The 23,710-nt window shown below is 34.8% G+C and overlaps 1 protein-coding gene across 1 annotated transcript in view; it reads left to right on the forward strand.

Annotated features, from left to right (window-relative positions):
• Nucleotides 1-22,552: 22,552 nt before the first annotated feature.
• Nucleotides 22,553-23,710, forward strand: part of LOC138387136 (contactin-associated protein-like 3) — a 211,636-nt gene continuing 210,478 nt past the window's right edge. The window contains 1 exon segment of the mRNA XM_069474040.1: nt 22,553-22,664. Within this exon segment, the coding sequence (XP_069330141.1) occupies nt 22,580-22,664 (85 nt within the window). The 5' untranslated portion in view covers nt 22,553-22,579.

The following is a 23,710-nucleotide window of genomic DNA, read 5'->3' on the forward strand; positions in this document are numbered from 1 at the left end:
TGGAAATTTTATATAAATAGATAACACAAATGTACTCTTCGTTACTGGCTTCTTTCACATAGCATAATATTTACCAGGCTCACCCATGTTGCAGCATGTATCAATACTTCATTTTTCTTATTATATAGTTATACTACATTTTATTTGTCCATTCATCAGTTAATGGATATTTGGGTTGTTTCTACTTTTTGGCAATTATGAATAATGCTTTAATGAACATCCAATTTTTTGGAAGAGTTTGTGAAGAATGGAATTAATTCTTCTTCAAATGATTGATCGATATCATTCTAGAATTTGTCCGTTTCATCAATGTTATTTAATATGCTGGCACACTTTTTTTCATAGTATCCCTTATAGTCCTTTTTATTTCTTTAAGGTCAATAGTGATGTCCTCTCTTTAATTTTAGTAATTTGAATCTTTTTTTCCTTGTAAGTCTAGCTAATTATTTGTCAATTTTGTTGATCTTTTCAAAGAACCAACTCTTGGTTTTCTTGATTTTCTCTATGGTTTTTAAATTTTCTATTTCTTTAATTTCTATTCTAATGATTATTATATTCTTTTTTCTGTTAACTTTATGTTTAGTTTGCTTTTTCCCCCAATTTCTTATGGTAGAAGCATGAGTTATTAACATGAGATCTTTATTCTTTTGTAATGCAGGTGTTTCCAGATATAAATTTCCTTCTAAGCACTGTTTGAGATGTATTTTTATAAGTTTTATTATGTTGTGTTTTTTTTATTCACCACAAAGTATATTCTAATTTTCATTGTGATTTCATCTCTGATCCAGTGGTTATTTAGAAATGTGTTGCTAATTTCCATATATCTATGTATTTCTCAAATTTCCTTCTGTTTTAAATTTCTAATTTAATTCCATTTTGATTAGAGAACATACTTAGTATGATTACAATTACTCTACATCTTTTTTGGTTCTTTGCCTAGCATCCTGGGAAATGTTCTATGTGCACTTCAGAATGAGCATTCTTCTGCTTTGGGGTATAATGTACTATAAATATCTGTTAGATCTAGTTAGTGAATACTGTTGCTCAAGTCCTCTATATTCTTGTTAATTCTCTGTCTAGTTTTTCTAACCATTATTGAAAATGAGATGTTGATGTTTCCAACTGTTGCGATCTCCAAATATTATTGTTAAATTCTACCTTCAATTCTGTCTGTTCTTGTTTCATGAATTTTGGGAATCTCTTGTTCAGTGCACATATATTTATAGTTTTTATACCTTTTTGATATATTTACCCTTTTAGCATTAGAATATGTTCTTCTTTATCTCCAGTAACATTTTTATTATTTTAAAGTCTATTTTGTTTGATATTAGTATAGCTACTCCAGCTCTCTTACGCCTGCTGTTTGTATGGTATATCTCTTTTATAATTTAAATTTTATTGCCTGTTGATATCTTTGAATCTAAAGTCTTTCTCCTGTAGACAGCACATAGTACGATCCTGGGTTTTAAAAAATCCATTCTGATAATCTCTGCCTCCTAGTTGGATTATTTGATCCACTCACATTTAATGTTATTATTAATATGGTTAGATTGAATCTCCCATTTTCTTTTTCATTTTCTATATGACTCATGTCTTTTCTTCAGTTCCTCGTTTATGTTTTCTTTTGTATTACATGAATATTTACTAGTGTAACTTTTTAATTCCTTTCTTTTTTTTTTTTACTATTTCTTTGATGTTGTTTTATTTTTCTTAGAGGTTAATTTAGGACTCACTATATACCTTAAATTATTAGAATCTACTTCAGAATATATTAATTTAATTCCAATGTGATATATAAAAATGTTACTTCTATATATACATATTTTTTCCATCTCCCTTTTGTGTTATTACTTTTACAGGTAGTCTATCTATATGTGTTAACAAACCCAACAATACATTATCATAATCATTACTTTATATAATTTTGTATCTTTTAAAGAAGCTGAGGGAAAAAAGAAGGACAAGTATATATCTACAGAATTTGTGATGCTAAACTTCTTATTTGCCATTTCTAGTTCTCTTTATTTCTGTAGATTTGAATTTGAATTACCCATGTGGTGTCATTTTCTTGCTTCAGTATACCTTTGCTTCTACCCATCTCCTTTGTGCCATTATTGTCAAATATATATGACATTTCTGTATGTTACAAGATCAACAATATGTATATATATATTGTTTTATGCAATTGCTTTTTAAATCAGTTAATAGAGCAAAAGAGACAAAATATGCAATTATACTCTCTTTTAAAATTATCTACATAATTACTTTTATTGGCCTCTGTTTATTCATGTGAGTTTGAACTACTATCAGGGGTCAGCCTAAAGATCTTTCTTTAGTGTTAATAAATTTTTAGGTGAGTGGTCTAGCAACAAATTTTCTCAATTTTTGTTTATCTAGAAATGTCTTTATTTTATCTGCATTTCTAAAAGAGAGTTTCGCTAGGTTTAAGATTCTTAAGTTCTTGTTTTCTTTCAGCACTTTGAATTTGTCATTTCACCTTCTCCTGCTTTCCATTATTTATGATGAGAAGTTAGCTATTAATCTTATTGTGGTTTCCTCTATGTGATGTGTATATGTATATGTTATGTATATGTATATACATTTATATGTATGCATATTTGTGTGTATATATCTGTTAGATCCTGTTGGAGGATGGTGTCATTCATATTTTCCTACATTCCTGATAGTTTTCTGACTAGTAATTCTATCAGCTAGTGAGAGGTGTTGTTGAAATCCCCAACTATAATGTAATTGTGGATTTGTCTATGTCTTCTCTCAGCCCTGTCAGTTTTTGCTCCATGTATTTTAAAAATCTGTTCATTGGTTTATATACATTTAGGATCATTGCATCTTCATAGTGGCTTGATCTTTTTTTTGAAGACAGAGTCTCGCTCTGTGGTTATATCTCACCCCAACCTCAAGCTCCTGGGCTGAAATGATCCTCCTGCTTCAGCCTCCCAAGTAGCTGGGACTACAAGGTGAGCACCATTATACCCAGCTAATTTTTCTTTTCTTTTTTTTTTTTTTTGTAGAGACATGGTCTTGCTCTTGCTCAGGCTGGTCTCAAACTTCTGAGCTCAAGTGATCCGCCTGCCTCGGCCTCCCAGAGTACTAGGATTACAGGTGTGAGCCACTACTCCATGTAGCCGCATAGCTTGATCCTTTTAACATTACATAATGTCCTTTGTTTTTAGTAATTTTCTTTCCTCTGAAGTCTATTCAGTCAGATATTAGTATAGCCATTTCTGCATTATTTTGTTAATATTTGCATATTATGTCTTTTTCATCCATTTACTTTCAATTTACCTAATTTGTTGAATTTAAAGTGAGTTTCTTGTAAAGAGCTTATGATTAGGACTTTTAAAATCTACTTTGCCAATCTCTCACTTTTTATTGATGTATTTAGATAATTAAAAATACTAAAAGACTCCATTTTTAAGAAGTTTTAATTTTACAGAAAAAAAAAGATGAGAGAAAAGTACAGATAGTTGCCATGTACCCCCTCAATTTCCACTATTCTTAACATCTTGCATTAATGTGGTAAATTTGTTACAATTGATTGAACTGGTATTGATATACACACCATTAATGACTAAAGTCCACAGTTTACATTAGGTTTCACCCTTTGTGTTCAACATTCTATGGATTTTTACAAACATACAGTAACATGTATCTAAAATTACAGTATCATATATAATAGTTTTATTATCCTGAAAATCTCTTGTGTTCCATTCATCCCTCTTTTCCCTTCCCCTAAACTCCTGGCAACCACTGAGCTATTTACTGTCTCTATAATTTTACCTTTATAAAAAGTAGCCTCTTATGGTTGGCTTTTTTCACTTAACAATATACATTTATGTTTCCTTTATGTCACTTTGTGGCTTGATAGCTCATTTCCTCTTATCACTGAATAAAATTCCATTGTATGGACATACTACAGTTTTTTTACACATTTCCCTATTGAAGAACATCTTTGTGCTTCCAAGTTTTTGCAATTATTAATAAATCTGCTATAAACATTTATGTGCAGGTTTTTGTATGGACCAACATTTTCACTCATTTGTGTAAATAACAGGAAGTGATTGCTAGATCATATGAGTATGTTTAGTTTTGTAAGAAACTGCCAAATTGTCTTCCAAAGTAATTGTATCATTCTTCATTTCCATCAGCAATGAATAAGAATTCAGGTTGCTCCACATCCATTTAGTGTTGTCAGTGTTTTGAATTTCAGTCATTCTAATAGATATAAAATGGTATTACATTGTTGTTTTAATTTGTAATTCCCTAATGACATATTGTGTTGAACATCTTTTAATATACTTACTTATCAACTGTATATCTTCTTTGGTGAGATGTCTGCTCAAATCTTTTGCCCATTTTTAAATTGTCATTTGTTTTCTTATTATTGAGTTGTGAGAGATCTCTGTATATTCTGGATACCAGTTTTTTTTTAAAATCTGGTATATGCCTTGCAAAGATTTTTTCCCAAGTCTGTAGCTTGCCTTTTCATTTGCTTAAGAATGTCTTTTGCAGAGAAGTTTTAATTTTAATAAAGCTCAATTTGTCAATTTTTTATCTCATGGATAGTGCTTCTGGTATTATATGTAGGAAGTCATCGCCACATTCAGAATCATTTAGATTTTCTCTTATGTTATCTTCTGGAAGTTTTATAGTTTTTCATTTTACATGTAAGTCTAAGATCCATAGTGAATAATTTTGTAAAGCATGTAATTGCTGTGTATGCAGTGTTTTTTACATGTGACTGTCAAGTTGCTCCATTGCCACTTATTGAAAAGCCTATCTTTTCTCAGTTGGATTGCCTTTGCTCCTGTGTCAAAGATCAGTTGACTATATTTGTATGCATCTATTTCCAGGCTTTCTATTCCGTTCCCTTAATCTGATTGTCTATTCTTTACAATACCAAGCTGTCTTGACTAGTATAGCTCTTCAAGTAAGTTCTGAAGTCAGATAGTGTTAGTCCTCCAGCTTTTGTTTTCCCCTTTAATATTGTCTTGGCTATTCTGGATTTTTTCATAAACTTTTGAATCAACTTGTGGATATCCACATAATAATTTTCTGGAATTTTGATTGGGATTCTATTAAATCTGTAGATAGTTTTAAAGAATGGCATTATAACAATATTGAGTCTTCTTATCCATATACAGGAAATATCTCTCCATTTATTTAGATCTTCTTTGATTTCTTTCATCAGGGTTTTACAGTTTTTCTCATATAGATCTTACACGTTTTGTTAGATTTATACCTAAACATTTCTCTTTCTTTGATGCTGATGTAAATGGTGTTATGCTTTTAATTTCAAATTCCAGTTGTTCATTGCTGGTATATAAGAAAGCAATTGACTTTTGTATATTAACATTATATCCTACAACCTTCTATAAACACTTACTAGTTCCACAATTTTTTTAGTTGATTTCTTGGGATTTTCTACATAGACAATTATGCTATCTTTGAGCAGAGAGTCTTATTTCTTTCTTCCAAATTTGCATAACTTTGATGTCTATTTCATCTGTACTGGGTAGGAATTCCAGTATGACGTTGAGTAGGAGCAGTGAGAGCAGACATTCTTGCCTTGCTTCTCATCTTAGGAGGAAAGCATCTAGTCTCTCACCAGTGAACATGATGTTATCTGTAGGGTTTCTGTTGATGTTCTTTATCACATTGAGAAAGTTCTCCTCTATTCCTAATTTTCTGAGAGTTTTTATTGCTAATGGATATTGGATTTTGTCAAATGTTTTTCTGCATCTGTTGATATAATCATGTTTGGTTTTATTTATCCTGTTGATGAGATGGATTACATAGATTCATTTTCAAATGTTGAACCAGCCTTGCATACTTAGAATAAATCTCATTTTATCATGGTGTATAATTCTTTTTATACATTTTTGGGTCTAATTTGCTAATACTTGGTTCAGGATTTTTGCATTTATGTTAATGAAAGATATTGTTTTGTAGTTTTTCTTTCTTGTAATGTCCTTGGTTTTGGTACTAGGGTAATGCTGGCCTCATAGAATAAATTGGGAAGTATTCCCTATGCTTCTATTTTCTGGAAAAGATTCTAGAGAATTGTTTTAACTTTTTTTTTAAGTGTCTAATAGAATTCACCAATGAACTGAGCTGGTTTCCTGTTTTAGTAGCTTATTAATTATTGATTCAATTTCTTTAATAGATGCAGAACAACTCAGATTATCCTTTTCTCCTTGTGTGAGTTTTGGTTGATTGTGTTTTTCAAGGAATTTCTGCATTTCATTCAGGTTCTCAAATTTATGAAGCTGTTCATAATGTTTCTTTATGATCCCTTTAATGTCCATGGAATCAGGGGAGATGGCCTTGCTTTCAATTTTAATATTAATAATTTAAATTTTCTATCTCTCTCTCAATCTCTCTTTTTTATCACTTCAAAAATCCAGCTTTTAATTTTATTGATTTCTTTCTATTGATTTCCTGTTTTTAATTTTTATTGATTTTTGATATGATTTTTATTTTGTTTCTTCTGCTTACTTTGAGTTTAATTTATTCTTCTTTTATAAGTTTCCTAAAGGGAAAACTTAGATTATTAATTTAGATCTTTGTTTTTTAATATATGCATTCAATACTATAAATTTTGTTCTAAGCACTGCTTTTATTGAATCCCACATATTTTGTGGGATGTCAATGAAAATGAAAAGTTGTATTTTTATTTTCATTTAGTTGAAAATATTTAAAAATTTCTCTTGAGACTTTTATGATCCACTTGTTATTTAGAGGTGTGATGTTAAATCTCCAGGTATTTTGAAGTTTTCTGGCTATCTTTCTGATGTTGAGTTGTAGTTTAATGTCACTGTGGTCATAGAGCATAATTTGTATGACTTATATGTTTTTAAATTGTAATGGCCCAGGTAATGATCTGTCTTGGTGAAAGGTTCATGTGAACTTAAGAAGCATGTGTATTCTGCTGTTGTTGGATGAATTGTTCTACAGGTGTCAATTAGATCCAGCTGATTGATGTTGCTGTTGGCTTGAATTACATCCTAGCTGATTTTTTGCCTGCTTGATCTGTCAATTACTAACAGAGAGAGGTTAAAGTCTCCAACTATAGTAGTAAATTCATATGTTTTTCCTTGAAGTTCTATTAGTCTTTGCCTCACATATTGATGTTCTGTTCTTAGGTGCATAAACATTAAGAATTGTTACGTCTTTTGGCCGGGCGCGGTGGCTCACGCCTGTAATCCTAGCACTCTGGGAGGCCGAGGTGGGCGGATCGTTTGAGCTCAGGAGTTCGAGACTAGCCTGAGCAAGAGCGAGACCCCATCTCTACTAAAAATAGAAAGAAATTATATGGACAGCTAAAAATATATATAGAAAAAAAAAAAATTAGCCGGGCATGGTGGCACATGCCTGTAGTCCCAGCTACTCGGGAGGCTGAGGCAGTAGGATCGCTTAAGCCCAGGAGTTTGAGGTTGCTGTGAGCTAGGCTGACGCCACGGCACTCACTCTAGCCCGGGCAACAAAGCAAGACTCTGTCTCAAAAAAAAAAAAAAAAAAAAAAAGAATTGTTACGTCTTTTGAATAATTGACCTCTTTTTCATTATTTAACGCTTCTTTTTATCCCTGATAATTTGGTTGTTCTGAAGTGTTCTCTGTCTGAAATTAATAAAGCTACTCTTACTTCCTTTTGATTAGTGTTAGTATGGCATATTTTTTCCATACCTTTACTTTTTATCTCTGTGGGTCTTTATATTAATATTTAAAGTGAGTTTCTCATAAACAATATATAGTGGGCCTTGTTTTTTGATCCCCTATGACAGTCTCTGTTTTTTAATTGGTGTTTAGACCATTAATGTTTAAACTGATTATCAATATAGCTAAATCAATATGTACCATATGTGTTCTTGTTTACTCTTTTTTGGCCTTGTTCTTTGTTCCTATTTGTTTGTCTTCCACATTTTTTCTGCCTTTGTGCTTTAATTGAGCACTTCATGTAATTCCATTTTCTCTGTTCCCTTAGCATCTCAATTATACCTTTTTTTTATTTCAGTATATTATGGGGGTACAAACATTTTGGTTACATGTTATGACTTTGCCACATCCAAGCCATGATTTGAGATGTGCCTTTTCCCCCCTACAACGCTCACCACGTCCATTAGTTGTGAATTTGCCCACCCCCAAACCCCCAACCCCCAAGGAATATTACTATCGTGTGAGCACCTTAGTGTTGATCAGTTAGTGCCAATTTGATGGCGAGTATGTGTGGTGCCTATTCTTCCATTCTTGTGATACCTCATTTCGGAGGATGGGCTTAAGCTCTATCCAGGAAAATATAAGAGGTGCTAGATCACTGTCGATTTTTATAATTGAGTAGTATTTCATTGTATATATATACCATATTTTATTAATCTACTCATGGATTGACAGGCACTTGGGTTGTTTCCACATCCTTGCAATAGTGAATTGTGCTGCCATAAACATTTGAGTACAGATGTCTTTATTATAGAATAACTTTTGTTCCTTTGGGTCGATTCCTAATAGTGCTATTGCTGGAACCCCAGCGAGATTGGCCTTTATCAAAAAATCCCAAAGCAACAAATGTTGGCAAGGATCTGGAGAGATAGGAACACTCTTATACTGCTGGTGGGACTGCAAATTAGTGCAAACTTTGTGGAAAAGAATTTGGAGATACCTCAAAGAGCTAAACATAGAAATATCAATTATACCTTTTTAGAACTTTTGAAAATATCAGCTTTAGAATTTGCAATACACCTTTACAACTAATCCAAGTCCACTTTGGAATAACACTATACCACTTCACAGGTACAACAAGTACCTCTTAATAACACAATATTTCTACTTCCTCCCTCCTTTCCTTTGTATCATTGCTGTCACCCATTTCGCTTATACAAAAGCACACATAAGCATATATAACTGCATGCATAATGTAATATGTTGTTGCTATTATCATTTTGAACAAACTATCAATATGATCAATATGTTTGATCAGTTAAGAATAAGAAAAAATGAATGTTTTATTTTACTTTTACTCATTTATTCTCCTCCTTTCTTTATGTAGATGTGAGCGTCTGACCTATATCATTTTATTTCTCTCTGAAGGAACCTCTGCTAACATTTCTTGCAAGGCAGGCCTACCAGTAACAAATTTCTACAATTTTTGTTTCTCTGAGAAAGACTTAGTTCTCATTACTTCTGAAGGATAATTTCACAGGGTACAGAATTCTAAGTTGGTTTTTCTCTCAACACTTTATAAATATTTCACTTCACTCTTCTTGTCTGCATGATTTCTAAGGAGAATTAAGAGGTAATTCTCATTTTTGCTCCTCTATTACCTGCAGGTGGTTTTCCCCTCTGTTTTCTTCCAATATTTTTTTTCCCTTATCATTACTTTGCTGAAGTTGAATATAAATATAATTTTTTGTTGTTGTTGTATTTATCCTGCTTTGTGCTCTCTGAGCTTCCTTTATCTCTGCTTTGGTGTCTGACATGAATTTGGGGAAATTCTCAGTCATTATTGCTTCAAATTTTGCTTCTATTTCTTTCTGTCCTCTCCTTTTGAAATATCTAATATGATATTTTCTACTTTTGTAGCTTTGTTACAGTTCTTTGATATGCTGTTCTGGGGTTTTTCAGTCTTTTTTCTCTTTGCTTTTCAGTTTGAGAAGTTTTTATTGTCATATCCTCAAGCTCCAAGATTCTTTCCTAAGCTCGTCTAGTCTATTAATGAGCTAATCAAAGGCATTCTTTATTTCTATTACAATGTTTTTAATCTATAGCATTTCTTTTTTACTTTTTCCTTGAATTTTCATCTCTCTGCTTACATGTTCTTGGATGTTATCTACTTTATACATTAGAGCCCTTAACATGTTAATCATAGTTATTTAAAATTCCTGGTCTGATAATTCCAGCATTCCCATGATATCTGACTCTGATTCTGATTCTTGTTCAGTCTTTTCAAACTGTGGGTTTTTTCTTTTTTTTTGCCTTTCAGTGTGCCTTGGAATTTTTGTTGAAAAACTTCAATAAAATTTGAACACATGATGCACTGAGTAAAGGAGCTACGGTAAGTAGAATTTCAGTGATGTGATAAGGTGTAAGGGGAAGGGAAGCATTCTATAGTCCTATGAGTAGGGCTCAATCTCTAGGTGAGACTGTGTCCCTGACTGTGAACTTCACCAGTGCTTTACAGCATCTCCCTTAGGTGAGGCATGGTGGCTGGTGTGTGTGTGTGTGTGTGTGTGTGTGTATTTTCCATCCCCCATGTGGAAATCTAAAAGGGGTTATAGTTAAATGTTTCTTTTCCCCCACGTGAAAGGCCAGAGGGACCTGGAGTTACTTACCTTTGCTCACGTGGAAGGCTAGAGCCAGTTGGAGTTGGGTATTTTCCTTCCCTCACTTATCTTCAGCTCTGATAAAACCCCAGCAGGTTGGGCTCCGGTAAAATAGTTTCTCTTGGTGCAGGTCTTGTTAAGAAGAACTGAATACTCTGACCTATTACCAAATGGTTCATTTTCCCTTCCCCTGGCCAGAACCATGAGGGGATATTTTCAAACAGTCACTGTGAGGACCTCATAGAGATTCTGGAGGTAAAGCTCACAAAAGTATGGGGGACCCCCAAAGACTGTGTCCCCCTTGAGTTTTTTAACTTTCAGAGTTGTCTACATTAAGGCTCCAACAATTTGTCAATTATAGTTCCAGTTTCCCTGCTCTAGCACTGGTTCTTATGGAGGTTTCTGTTTATCATTTCTGCTTGAATTAGGTTTTGATTCTCTGTACCTGCCTGTTTCTCCAATTTAAGGGGCCTCAGCTTGATCTGTGACCTCACTTCTATGATGGATCAAAGAAGAGTTGTTGATTTTCCTGTTTGTTTAGATTTTTATTAGTTGTTAGGATAAAGTGGTGACTTTCAAGCTCTTTACATGCTGGTCTGGAGACCAGCAGGCTCTCCCTGAGTCTTGAAGATCAGTTTTGCCAATTATAGATTTTTCAGTTGACAATTTTTTTCTTTCAGCACTTTAAATATGTCATTCCATTGCCTTATGGCCTACCAGTTTTCTGCTTAGAAACCTGCTCATAATCTTATTGGGGATCCTTTGTACATGGTGAATCATGTTTCTGTTTCTGATTTCAAGATCCTCTCATCGTCTTTGAATTTCAAAGGTTTGGTGTATGGATCCTTTTGGCTTTATCCCATTGGAGTTCATTGAGCTTCTTAGGCATCCATGTCTTTCCTCACATTTGGGAAGTTTTTGATCATTATTTCTTCAATAAATCTCTCCCTCCTTCTGGAGCTCCCCTAATGAGTAGTTGGTCTACTAAATGGTGCTTCTTAAATCTCTTAAGCTCTATTCACTTTTCTTCCTTTTTTTGTTTTCTTTTTGGTCCTCAGACTCAACAATTTCAAATAAACTTTCTTCTTATTAGCTGTTTGTTTCCTCTGCCTGTTCTCATCTTCTGTTGAAGCCCTCTCATGATTTTTTCAATTCAGTTATTGTATTTTTTATCTTCAGAATTTCTGATTGGCTTTTTTAAAAAAATAATTTCTATCTCTGTTGATATATAGTTTTCTTCATTTTTCTTAGTTATTTGTCCAGATTTTTCTTCATATTTAAGACAGTTGTTTTAAAGTCTTTGTCTAGTACTTCTGATGTCTGGGTTTTTTTTAGGGACAGTTTCTGCCACTTTATTTTCTTCCTCTGATTGGGCCGTGTTTTCTTGTTTCTTTGAGTGCCTTGTGATTTTTTGTTGTTGTTGAAAATTGGACATTTAGAAAAAAAATTACCTCTCCCAATCTTTGCAGACTGACTGTAAGGAAAAACCTTCAATAATTTTAGTGGGGCTTGTTCTGAGACTTGAGATCAGACTGATGTGAAAGCTTTTGTCTCCTTAGTTGTTTTATATAACTACATTTTCCCTGGGCCTGTGTGTGCTTTTTAATTTTTTTTTTTTATTTCCTAGCTTTTTTAAAAAAAAAGTCTTAATTTCCCTAAGGGTCGCAGCCTTGCATCTTCCTATGCATCATGCATAGTCTATTGTATTCCTCTACCTGTAATCTCTTGCTTTAGGCATGTGCAAGTCTGTTGTGCATTCTCATGCAGCATTCGTAACCTGTGCCTCTTGTTTCCCATGGGCTTTTATAGCCCAATTCTGAGATGTTCTGATCTCTGGGGTCTGAGATCTGAGTTAGGGAAAACAGAGACCAATCCATCTTGAAGCTCCCAGGCAAATAAGGTCCTGCTTTAGTTCCAGGGAAGGAATTGGGAGCTGAACCGTCACTTTCTCCAGACCATGGTCTGGAATGCCAGGGAGTGGGTGTGGCAAGGCCAAGTGAAAATACCCCAAAATTCCTACCATTTTGGATGTGGCTCCTTCTTGTTTGGATGTTCACTTGTTTTCTATAAACCTTTGGCTACTTTCCAGAGCTCCCAAAAGTCAGTTTAGTCAATTTTTAGTTTTTTCTTTAATGTTTCCCTGGGAGAAAAAGGTCTGAAGCTTTCTACTCTTCCATCTTTCTGACATCACTGAGATTTGTTTTCTGCCTCAATATCTGATTTTTCTTGGTAAATATACTATGTGCATTTAAAAAGAATGTGTACCTGGCAGTTACTATTTGAAATTTTTTATACATTATAATTATGTCAAGTGGCAATGTTGTTCAAGCATTCTATAAACTTATAGAGTTTTTGTCCACTTGCTGTATCAATTATTGGCATAGGGGTAAGGAAATATCTGACTATAATTAAAGAAAGAAAAATATGTTTATTTTTCTTGTAATCCTTATGTTTTGCTTCATGTATTTTGAAGCTATGTTATTTATAAACATGTGGGTTTTTAAATAAACATTTAGGTTTTTTATTCCTCTTGACAAATTGACCCTTTTGTCATTATGAAGTGACATTCTTTATCTCTGCTAATATCTTTTCATCTGCAATTTATTATACTTTGTGTTATATTTATCTGGAATGGTATTAGTTTAGTATATTTTTCCATCTTTTTACTTGTGTCTTTGTACTTAAGATGTGCTTATTGTTGGCTGTTGCTTTTATTGAATCCAATCTGTCAATCTTTGTCTGTAACTTAGAATTTTGGGGCTATTTACATTTCATGTGATTATTGATATAGTTAGATTTAAATCTATCTTCTTGAAATTGGTTTTTTATTTATTCCCCTTTAATTTGTTACAGTGTACACTCAAATGATATTGTACTACTTCACATATAGTATGAAGTTTTGAAATAGTATATTTCCATTTTTCCCCTCTCAGGCACTGTGCTATCATTGTTGTAAATTTGACTTACATGTGCATTATATACCTCATGCTATATTGTTATTACTTTTATTTAAACTATTATATTTTAAAGATAGTTAAATAATAAGAAAAAAATCTCATATTTTTATCCATGTATGCCATTTCCAGTGCTCCACAGTCCTTTGTATAGATTCATATTTCTATTTGGTATCAGTTTTCTCAATTTTCTTCTGCCTGACTTTCTTAAACATTTACCGTACAGTGGGTATGTTGGAGATAAGGTTTTCTATATCTGAAAGAATATTTTATTTTATTTTATTTTCATTTTAAATGTTATGTTCACTGTGTCTATAATTCTAAGTGAAAATATTCTTACTTTTAATATCTAAGACATTGTTCCATTGTGTTCTCACATTATTTTGTAATGAGGAGTGGGAAATTTGTTGTCATTCTTATTGTTCTTGTACATGTGATATGTCTTTCCTACCCCTGCATGGATAATTTAAGATTTCTGTTTATCACAGGTATTATGCACTTGATTCTGATGTTCCTTAATATTTTTTTTCTAGTTTCTTGTGATTGAAATTTATTAGGCTCCTAGGTCCCATGGATTTAAAATTTTAAACCAATTTGGAAGATTTTCAACCACTATTTTTTCAATTTTTTCCCTTTACTCATCTATCCTTCCCTTCAGAAAATTCAATGGCACATATATTATTCCACTTGAAGTTGTCCCACAGCTTCATGATACTCTGCTCATTTTTTATTTTCTTTGTTTTTCATTTTGCAGTTTCCATTGCTTTGCCTTCCAGTTTACTAATCCTTACCACTGCAATGTCTAAAATGTCTTTATACACATCAGTGTATTGTATCTCTGACATTGTAGTTTTCATTTTGAAAAGTTTGATTTCATTTTTTTTGTATTTTCACATCTCTACTTAAATTGGTGAATATACAGAATATAGTTATAATAATTCTTTTAATGTCCTTGTCTTCTGATTCTAACATCTATGTCACTATTGGATCAAATTGACAATTTTCCCCATTATGTGTTATGTTTTCTTGCTTTTTGAATGATAATTTTTTATTGGATACAAGACATTGTGGATTTAACTTTTTGGATTCTGAATATTTTATTTTATTTTCACTAAATATTCTTGAGCTCTGTTCTATTACGTAATTAAATTACTTGTAAACATTTGATCTTTTCTGATCTTCTTTTTAAGCTTTCTTAACAAGGACCAGAGAAATGCTCAGTCTAGAGCTAATTATTTTTCTATACTGAGGTGAGATCCCCAATGTAAAGTTATGATGATGCTTTCCCTTCTAGGTAGTGGAAACAGGCACTGGTTATATCCTGGCCCTTTGTGAGTGTCAAGCACTGTTCTTCTAGTCCTCTGGAGTGGGTCTTTCTTTGGCCTTGATAATTCTCTCACAAATGTGCTGATCAGTACTCTTCAGACTACTTGAGGAAGACACTCTGCACATCTCCAGTGTTCTCCTTCTGTGCAGCTCTCACACCTCCTGTGAACTATATCCAGCTCCGTCTCCCAGATTCCTAACACTACCATTTCAACGCAGCAAGTCTTCTGGGCTCTGCCTGGGTTCTCCCTCCTGTGCTGCAACCTGGAAACACCCTCTCTAGGCAGGAAGCTATGGGCAGTTCTAGGACATACCTCATTTATTTCCCATCTTTCAGGGATCACCGTTTTTCCTTTCCTAGGAGCTGATGTCTTAAAAACCATTGCTTCATATATTTTGGCCACATTTCTTATTGTTTCAGGTGGGGGAGTCAATCCAGTCCCCATTATTCCATCCTGGCCAGAACTGTAAGCTGTTACCAATATTATTTCATTTTAAATGGTAAAAATTAGCATGAAATCATCATACTTTTATCATTTTACCTTCAAGTTTTAGATAAAATGCAATACAAATTTATTTCACCTCAACTCCTTACTATGCAATTCTTGTTCCATTTTCAGCAGATTTTATTCTAAGAGACCTTTTCTTTGTTTGATTATCCTTTTGTAATGGGGACCTCATAACTTACATGAGAATATTCACTGTTCTTTGTTTGGCTTTAAAAGTATCCTCAGCTTTTTTTTTTCTTTTTCACTGGATTACTTCTTAAAAATTCCAAGGATTTGATATAAGTATAGATTCTGAGAGAAAAATGTTCTAATTTCTAGTTATATTTATATACTTAAATGCTGATGATCATATTTTTAAAATGTTACATGTACTGTGAAGTTTTCCATTTTTGTTTATATATTGCTGCCATTATATTAGTGCTTAAAAGTCGCACCATAAGCTGAGCATTGTTCTAAGTGCCCAATACTTATCCATTCACTTAATAGTCACAGGAATCTTTGGCGGTATATTGTGTTGTCATCCTTCCTTAATATACCAAGAGAGTAACTTGCTGAGAGTTGCCCAGTTAGTAAGCCATGTTCCATGGGTGAATAAAACTTTGCCTTTGCAAACCTTACGTGTTGAAAGGTAGGTTAAAAAGGTGATTTTTAAAAAGGAAATAAGATACATCAAAATTTACTAATTTATACCTGAAAAAAGAAAAAAACGAACTGGGTTACTTAACAGTCAGACCAATACTTTGACATTTGATTCAACTAGCTCTTTAATTGCAAGAAAACTTTAGGGCTGCCTAAAATGCTTCTTTATGGAACTAATACAATTGGCTGAATTTTTGTCTAATGGTGAAATTTGCTCAAGAATGTAGAGCTTTAAAATCTATTTGCTGTCCTCCTGAGAACAGTCTGTAGCTCCTCCACAATTTGGAAGATGAGCCTAGTGACAGGAATCCTCCTATATAACCAGGCACCATATGCATAATTGGCACTTGACAAATAGCCATCTGTTAGATTTGTTGATAAAAACAAGAATTTAATAAGAAAAAAATCATATGAAACAAAATAAATAGTAGTTCCAACATGATTGTGAATCTGCATTAATGGTAACTGTGCTTAGGTGTTCATTAGAGGATATTAAAATTTTATAAATGTACATTGGACAATCAAGAAAATAAATGTATTGGCACAAAACACTTTGAACCACAAAAAGTGCCCTTAATTAATTATTCATGTGGAAATTGCTCTGGCATAATTCATTCTACAGTGCTACAACAAGAAACTTTAGGAACATAAGGAGGACAAAATGCCAACAATTTACCATAGCCCTTCCTGGGAGACATGATATGTTTAAATATCCTTTAGAGAAAAAGAAGGGTCTTGAAAAGACAGCTGGTGACAACAAAGCACTTTGTAGTAATGATTATCAGTCTTTGGAAAAGTTCTTAATAATAATTGGGTTTATTTTCATTAATGACAATATGAATAATTTATTGAACTCTTAGTATACTATACGCAGTGGGCACTTTGCATAAATTATTCTCAATCTTCATGAACTAGCCAGAAAAGAGTTATAATTATGTTCATTGTGAAAACATGAAATCTGAAATTAGGAGAGAAATTTACAGTTTTGTTGTTTCCTAAGTCTATCTCCAGACCATCTCATTCCCCGGGGTCACTTTCCTAAATCTTAAGTGCAACCAAATATTTTATCACTTCAGTGTTGCTTTGTTTTTTTTCTCCCTTTGTCTCTCTCTCCTTTTTTCCCCTTATACCCAACAGTAATTTCTTTTAAACTTTGGACCATAAGATGCATGATAAGTTGTTCTGCAGACGTTCTAAGATTCTTAGGAAGTTACCCTACGTGTAACCTTATTTTCCCCCTCCACACCAAGATAGGCATGTTCAGTGTAGACTACCATCATCCTAGATATCTCACAATCTCTGCTTAGATTTGCCACAAAAGAAAGTATGGTAGTTGCACTACATATAAAAGGCTGCCTGCTAATTGCATACTTATTTCTAGCTTCCAGATTGTGCCTTTACAGTGTTTGCAAAACCATTCTTACCAGTACAATAGGAATTGTACAGTCCTCCTCTTTCTATAACAGGAGTTATCTACCTGGTGGTCAAAGTGCTTCCTTAAGGAAGATGATGCTCTTCTGCCAGCAGGAGTGAGCATGCTGTTCCTCTGAGACTTATAGAACTGGCTGGTGGATGGATTTGAATTCCCTGAATATAGTCAAGGCAAAGCAGTTTCTGCTTTATTTTATTTTATTTTGGTTTTTTCCCCTGAGGCAGGTTTTCACTCTGTGGCCCAGGCTAGAGTGCAGTTGCATTATCATAGCTCACTGCAACCTCAAATTCCTGGGCTCAAGAGATCCTCCTGCCTCAGCCTCCTGAGTAGCTGGGGCTACAGGTGTGCACCACCACACGGGGCTAATTTTTCTATTTTTTGTAGATATGGGGTTTCACTCTTGCTCAGGCTGGTCTTGAACTCTTGGCCTCAATCGATCCTCCCACTTTGGCCTCCCCAAGTGCTAGGACTACAGGCATGAGCCACCGCGCCCAGCCTTCTGTTGCATTATACTCAGAAGTTGAGGCTTGTCATAAGGCAAGAAACACAAATGTAGGCAAATCTAAAAATTCTTCCAAACTCATATCTATCAATTCTTTCTTTTTAAGTGGAAACAGTGTTCCCTTACATCCTTAGATCAGCTGAGTTAAAAAGATGTCCCAAACATAGAATATTATTATTTTAAGCTTGAAGTTTTTATAACTTTATTCATGCCCGGTGAGAGAGGCATTCTCTAGCAACACATTTAAGGATCAGTTTTCACTTTAGGCAAAACTATAAAGTGTATAAAGTCATCTTAACCTTTAACTAACACTCTTCTTCTGGGCCCTGCCCCTACATTCTACCCCTTCTGGTATTTTCCTGTTCTCATTTTCCCCATCCCTAATCCAAATTCAGGTGGTACTTCCTATATTAAAGTTTGTTTTCAGGGAAAGATCTGAAATCCATGAGGGATTTCATGCTAAATACTAACATACCTCCATGGCAGAACATTGGTTTGCTGGAGTCTGGGATTGATTTTCTAATCCCTAAAATCACATTCTAATTGTGACCACCTGGCTCTTTCTATGATAAGATTAACTCAGATTTAGGGTGAGGATTATCTTTTTATATGAAGGAAACATTTGAGAGAATGTTTTCTTTGATACATGAGCACTTAAGGTACTTTTTACATATCTGTGTTAATGTGCCTTATCATATTATATAAATAAAGAATCTATGTAGAACCAGTCTCAATAAAACAGTTAAGCAAATTATTTATGAAATAGTCATGGATTATTATCCTCTTCTAATTTTCCAATTATTCCCAGTTAGCAAGTGATAAGAAACTGGAAAGAAAATTTCAACTTGTTTACAATTTATTTGCTTGTTTTTTAACCTATTGTAGTTTGCAAGGGTAACATTTTTAGGCTAGCTTGTTGATTTCACAGAAAAAATAATTATATAATGTTTTAATAAAGAATATTTGCCTTTGTATATGAGCTCAACTTACTTCTACAATTGGTCCTGAAATGTAAGAATTGTTGTCCTAAAATATTGATGAATGTTGGAAGGTCATGAGCAGTGAGACCTCATCTTTTCTGCTCTATGAGAACATCAATCTTTCTATTTCTGTGAAAAATAAGGAAAGATAAGTGGGCTCAGGTGACTTCTTGATGCTGAAGTTAATGAAAAGCTCCATTCAAAACTATGATACTCAGCACAATTAATCCTCCCTGTTAACATAAATAGAAGAAAGAGTAAACTATTTGACTTCGAAACTCTGGTTTAATTTCCTGCAAATACAATTAATTCAGCCCCTAAATTAAAAAAAAATAAGTTTTAGATTTCTATTCTAAGCCACTACTTCAGGAATCATTCATTACAAAATAAATAAATAACTTAAACTTTCACAGACGACATGATCACTTTCGATCTGGTAAGGGTCCCTCTTCCGGGATGTGCTGGCCATTCTTTGTTGAGCCCCTTGGAACCACTCTCTACCTTTCCTGCCCACCGTCACCTGCTGCCTTGGCTTGTTGGCTGATTTCCAGTTGGTTTCTGCTAATTGGGGACACTAGCAGGAACAGGAGGGATTCAGAAGTCAGAGTTCAAAATGTTTCTACCCTACTCACTCCCGCTTCCAGGCTTCGGCTGCAGCTTTTTACTTCTATGACTACAGTTTCCACTAGGGAGCTCTTCTCCCTGGATTCTGCTTTCTGGGGCTCTGGAGACAATCTGTCTTCCTCCTGCCTGTCTGGCCATAGCCCTGATATCTTTCTGCTGTTGCTGCTCGTCTTTGGGGCCCTTCACTTTTCTTTACAGTCTCTTCATTTAAATCATCTGAAAGAATCTCGCTTTCTTCCTGGGTCTTGATTACTGCAGTAGTGTATTTTAAAAATCTAATTAATACCATATTACATTGCTTAGAAAAATATTATAAGAAAAAAAGGAATGCTTAGAGATGTAGCATACTTGTAAGTGTAGACCCATTTAGGACTTAAAGTGCTATTAAATTGGCAGGCAAATGTGGTTACATTTAGTATTCTCACTCTATTTTCTAGAACTGAAAGTTGCAGGACTATAAATTTTAGCGTAGATTGGAACACACATGGTATATTACTAAGAGAGAAGGTAAAACTGCAGAATAATAGTATAAAGTACAGGGTGAAACTACACTAAAATAAAATAAGCACATCCTGTATATAGGGTTGTATATGTTTGTATATAAGAAGAGCAAAAATTGTGAAAGGATACATACAGAGTAGTGTGTTATCTGTCACTGGTTACCTTAGGGGGATTGGAGTGATGATGGTCATGGTAACTGCTAGCATTTTCTATATATAATTTTTGTAAAAATGTTCCTGCTGTAATTCAAAGAGATCTAGAAAAATTTTAAAAAGAGCTTACCTTAACAAACACTTACATTCTTACAATTAATCTAGTCATTTAACACATCTCAGTATCATTTGTTCCCATGTAATACACTAACATTCTAAGTATGTGCTATTGTAAATTAGATTTTATTACCCTCTTACTCTGGTTGAATTATGCAACCATTATCCAAACTAAAATATAAAATATAATAATTGTATTTATTATCTAGGTTAAGTTTAAATGGAAGGTAAGCAAAAAGTTTTGAAGTTTCAATTGCATTATTATGGAAAATGGGGAAGAAAGCTGCAACCTATAAAACATTTATATCTGTCATATTTAATATTTTTTCTAGGACATCCGGTGCTCTAGTTACATCAGCCACCTCAAATTTATGCTTTCATTTGTCCAGTAAGTGTAGTGTGTGATGGTTGCAGCAGATGCTACGCTGGTAGGCGAGGTGATTCCTAGGGCCTCACTACTCTTAGTCTGCGAAGTCCATTACCAGCATGGTCACCACTGCAGTGTCCATGCTGATTTAAAGGAAAACTTAACCGTAGAGCAGCAATTATAGCAACATAAAATTCACTTACAGACACATACTTACATCAAAGGACTTCAAGTCCCTTAACCAAATCTAAAATACAATAAACCTAAATGAGTTTTAAGTCAAGGAGGGAAAATAACCCAAACAACTAATTAATTACAAGCACTTCCTGTCTTAGAAGAAAATGCTGATGCTTATTGGTTTCAGCATACAAAATATTGTGTACATTTAGTATATAATGAACAACTTTGCCCTTTTTGAACAAATTTTGGGTGTAACTGTAAATGTGTATTTTGTGGTTTTGGAATAAAATTCATAAATATAAATATATTCCTCTATGTAGTAAAATAATGCATTCACACTCAATACAACAGTGATTTTACTGTTTAATTGAGTCATTTGTTAAAAAAATTACAAGTGTCTGCCACCATTGAAAAATTTCTTTGCTTTTCTTCATAAAACTTAACACTTGGAACACGAAAGTTCATATTTTTAAAAGACTTGTTTTGATGCCTGACAAATTAGTACAACAATAGGTTGACATTTTGTTGTTTAACTTTAGGTCCAATTTAGACCCATTTTCTCTGTTTCTATCTCACTCAAGGCAATTGATCTGTCAATCAAAATTTTAGATTTATAATTTTTTCCTGTAATGAAAGAGGTGTGATTTACATGGTTCTTGTGCAAAACTAGTTTATGTGAACCCAATTAATAATTCAAGAATGACTTCTTGAGATTTTTCTTAATATTATATTGGAATTCATTTAATGAAGAAAAAGGCTTTCAAGGATATTTTCAAAGCTGTTCTTTCCAAGGAGAAGACACAAAGTACCCATAGCTATTATTTCTTTTCAGATATTGTCTAAAAAATTTTTAGAATTTTTTAGAATCTCAGTGGTAATTTCAGGGAGTTTGTCAGTCTTTTGCCTGTACTGTGAATTGGGAAAGTAGAGGAACAGAAGGCTGTGTCCCCTTCCCCCTCTAGCATACAGCAGACAGGAAGTTTCGTGTTAGCCGCTATTATAGTTAGTGCTCCATCGCTCCACGTGCAGGAGTTGCTCCTTTGGACGGAAAGCTGGAATACAATTTAAATTTTAGACGTCTACCAGGGCCAGGACCGCCGTTAAGGGACTATCACACTCGTCTCAGGCACAAACCTTAAGCAACACATAGCAATGAAGATAACATTTTATGCAATATTTTTAAAATAAAATTTAATACAAAAAAATTGGACAAAATAGTCCCATTTTAAAAGCCAGGATTCGACTCTGCGCTTGCACAACCGGGCCTCACTCTCCTTCCGAGCTTCTTTCCGTATGGTCAGAATTCCTAGCAGAGGGAAAGTGTGCGCGCATCTGCATGAGTATATGCTCCATCTTTCTCATTTGAACCGAAACGAAAAATGATTTTCCCTGGGTGTTTCCCCTGTGTGCGGTGAAAAGCCGGGCGATAACGCTTGGCGTTTTCAATCTGCAACCAGAGGGTGACTGCTGGGACGCGGCGTGAGTCGGAACCGCCGCCGCCCCGCCCCGCCCCGCGTGGGGACAGGGGCTGCAGGTGTATTGGGGAAGAGCCCGAGGAACTGGAGTGCGGGGGGCGCTGCTCCTGTCCCGCTCTCCTCCCAGACTCGCATTTGCCACCTGCCACCTCCAGAGGCGTGTGTCCGGGAGACGCTGCCAACCTGCCGCCTCGCAGCCAGGTGCGGCGGCCGCGCAGCCCCGAGAGCCCGGAAAGCTGGCGCGGCGACGCCAGGCGGCTGTCCTCGGAGACGCGGCTGGGGCTCGGGCGGGGCGCGAGGGGGAGTCTGCAGCGGGGAGGAGAGGCTGCAGCTTCTCCCCGCCCGGTGGGGGCGGCCAGGGCGTGAGCGAGACAGCCGGAGAGGGGAGCGGAGCATCGAAGACTGGCAGGGGACGGGAGCGAGAGCGGGAGCGACGCGCAGCAGCCCTGCTCGGCTGTCTTCTGGGCGCCCGAGGAAAGTGAGCATGGCCTCAGTCGCCGGAGCCTTCCTCAAGGTGCTGCTGCTTCTCCCGGCGCAGACTTGGAGCCCAGTAGTAGCAGGAAATCCACGTAAGTACAGCAAATGGTTTCAAACTTGCACTAGGCTAGGTGGAAAACTTTGTATTTTTATTATCGGTAATATTTGGAGTGGGAATTACAGAGCATGCTCCTGAAAATAAAAAACCTTTTAATAAAAACCTACTGAATTGCAACCTGAAAAATAGAATTTTGTTTACAATAGACTTTCTTCTTGTGGCGGAGTCTAAAATACATAATGTATGTTCTTATTTTTTTAATCTATATCTTCGAATATTCATGGAGACAGTGAACGTTTTGTAAAATCTGAAAATAACATCTTAATAAAGGATTGGCCTGCAAATACTGTCATTTATTCGTTTTTTAGGATTTTAGCGTTTTATAGGAATTAAGCCTAACAGGGAAATAACTGGCAGACATTACATCATACTGCATCAACTTGGATGTTAGCAGCATACAGTTTTGCTGACCTTGGCAGCTTCAGAGTTAAGGTATTAATTAACTCCTGTGCACTACAGGGGCAGCGCACCTGTAGGGGAACCTAAATTTAAGATCCCAAAATTAATAACCTGCCCTGACTACTATGGGAATAACACTTGGACACTCCCCTGACAGGGAGCTTCATTTCTAAAAGTACAAAGTTCTTGCTTAAAGACAAAACTTAGCCAGTCATTTAGGCGATCTTGAAAATTATTTTACATCATTTAATTTGTCATTGAGTGCTCTGTTTTTGATTTTCCTTGATTTGGTAAAAATTTAGGAAGCCTTTATTTCTAGAATGGGCTATGATACTAATATAATCATGAGATTCCAAATAGTTGAGCAGAACCTAATGCACCCAATTTTATCGTACACAAAAAATATTTTAAAATATTTTTGCTTGGATGAAGTCTGTGTGAGGGAGATGTCTTCCTTTCTTAATTAATTTAATCCAATCATGAAATTAGAGTTTTTAAAAATATCTTCCTCGCACTAAGATTATTTTTAGTTTACTTTCATTGCAGTCTCTCCACTCTCAGTCTCATCCCCCTTCCTACCAAAATCTCTTTTGAAATCCATTCAGATAAATGCTAGTGACT

Source organism: Eulemur rufifrons, chromosome 7, assembly GCF_041146395.1.
Source record: "Eulemur rufifrons isolate Redbay chromosome 7, OSU_ERuf_1, whole genome shotgun sequence".
NCBI classification, from domain to species: domain Eukaryota; kingdom Metazoa; phylum Chordata; class Mammalia; order Primates; family Lemuridae; genus Eulemur; species Eulemur rufifrons.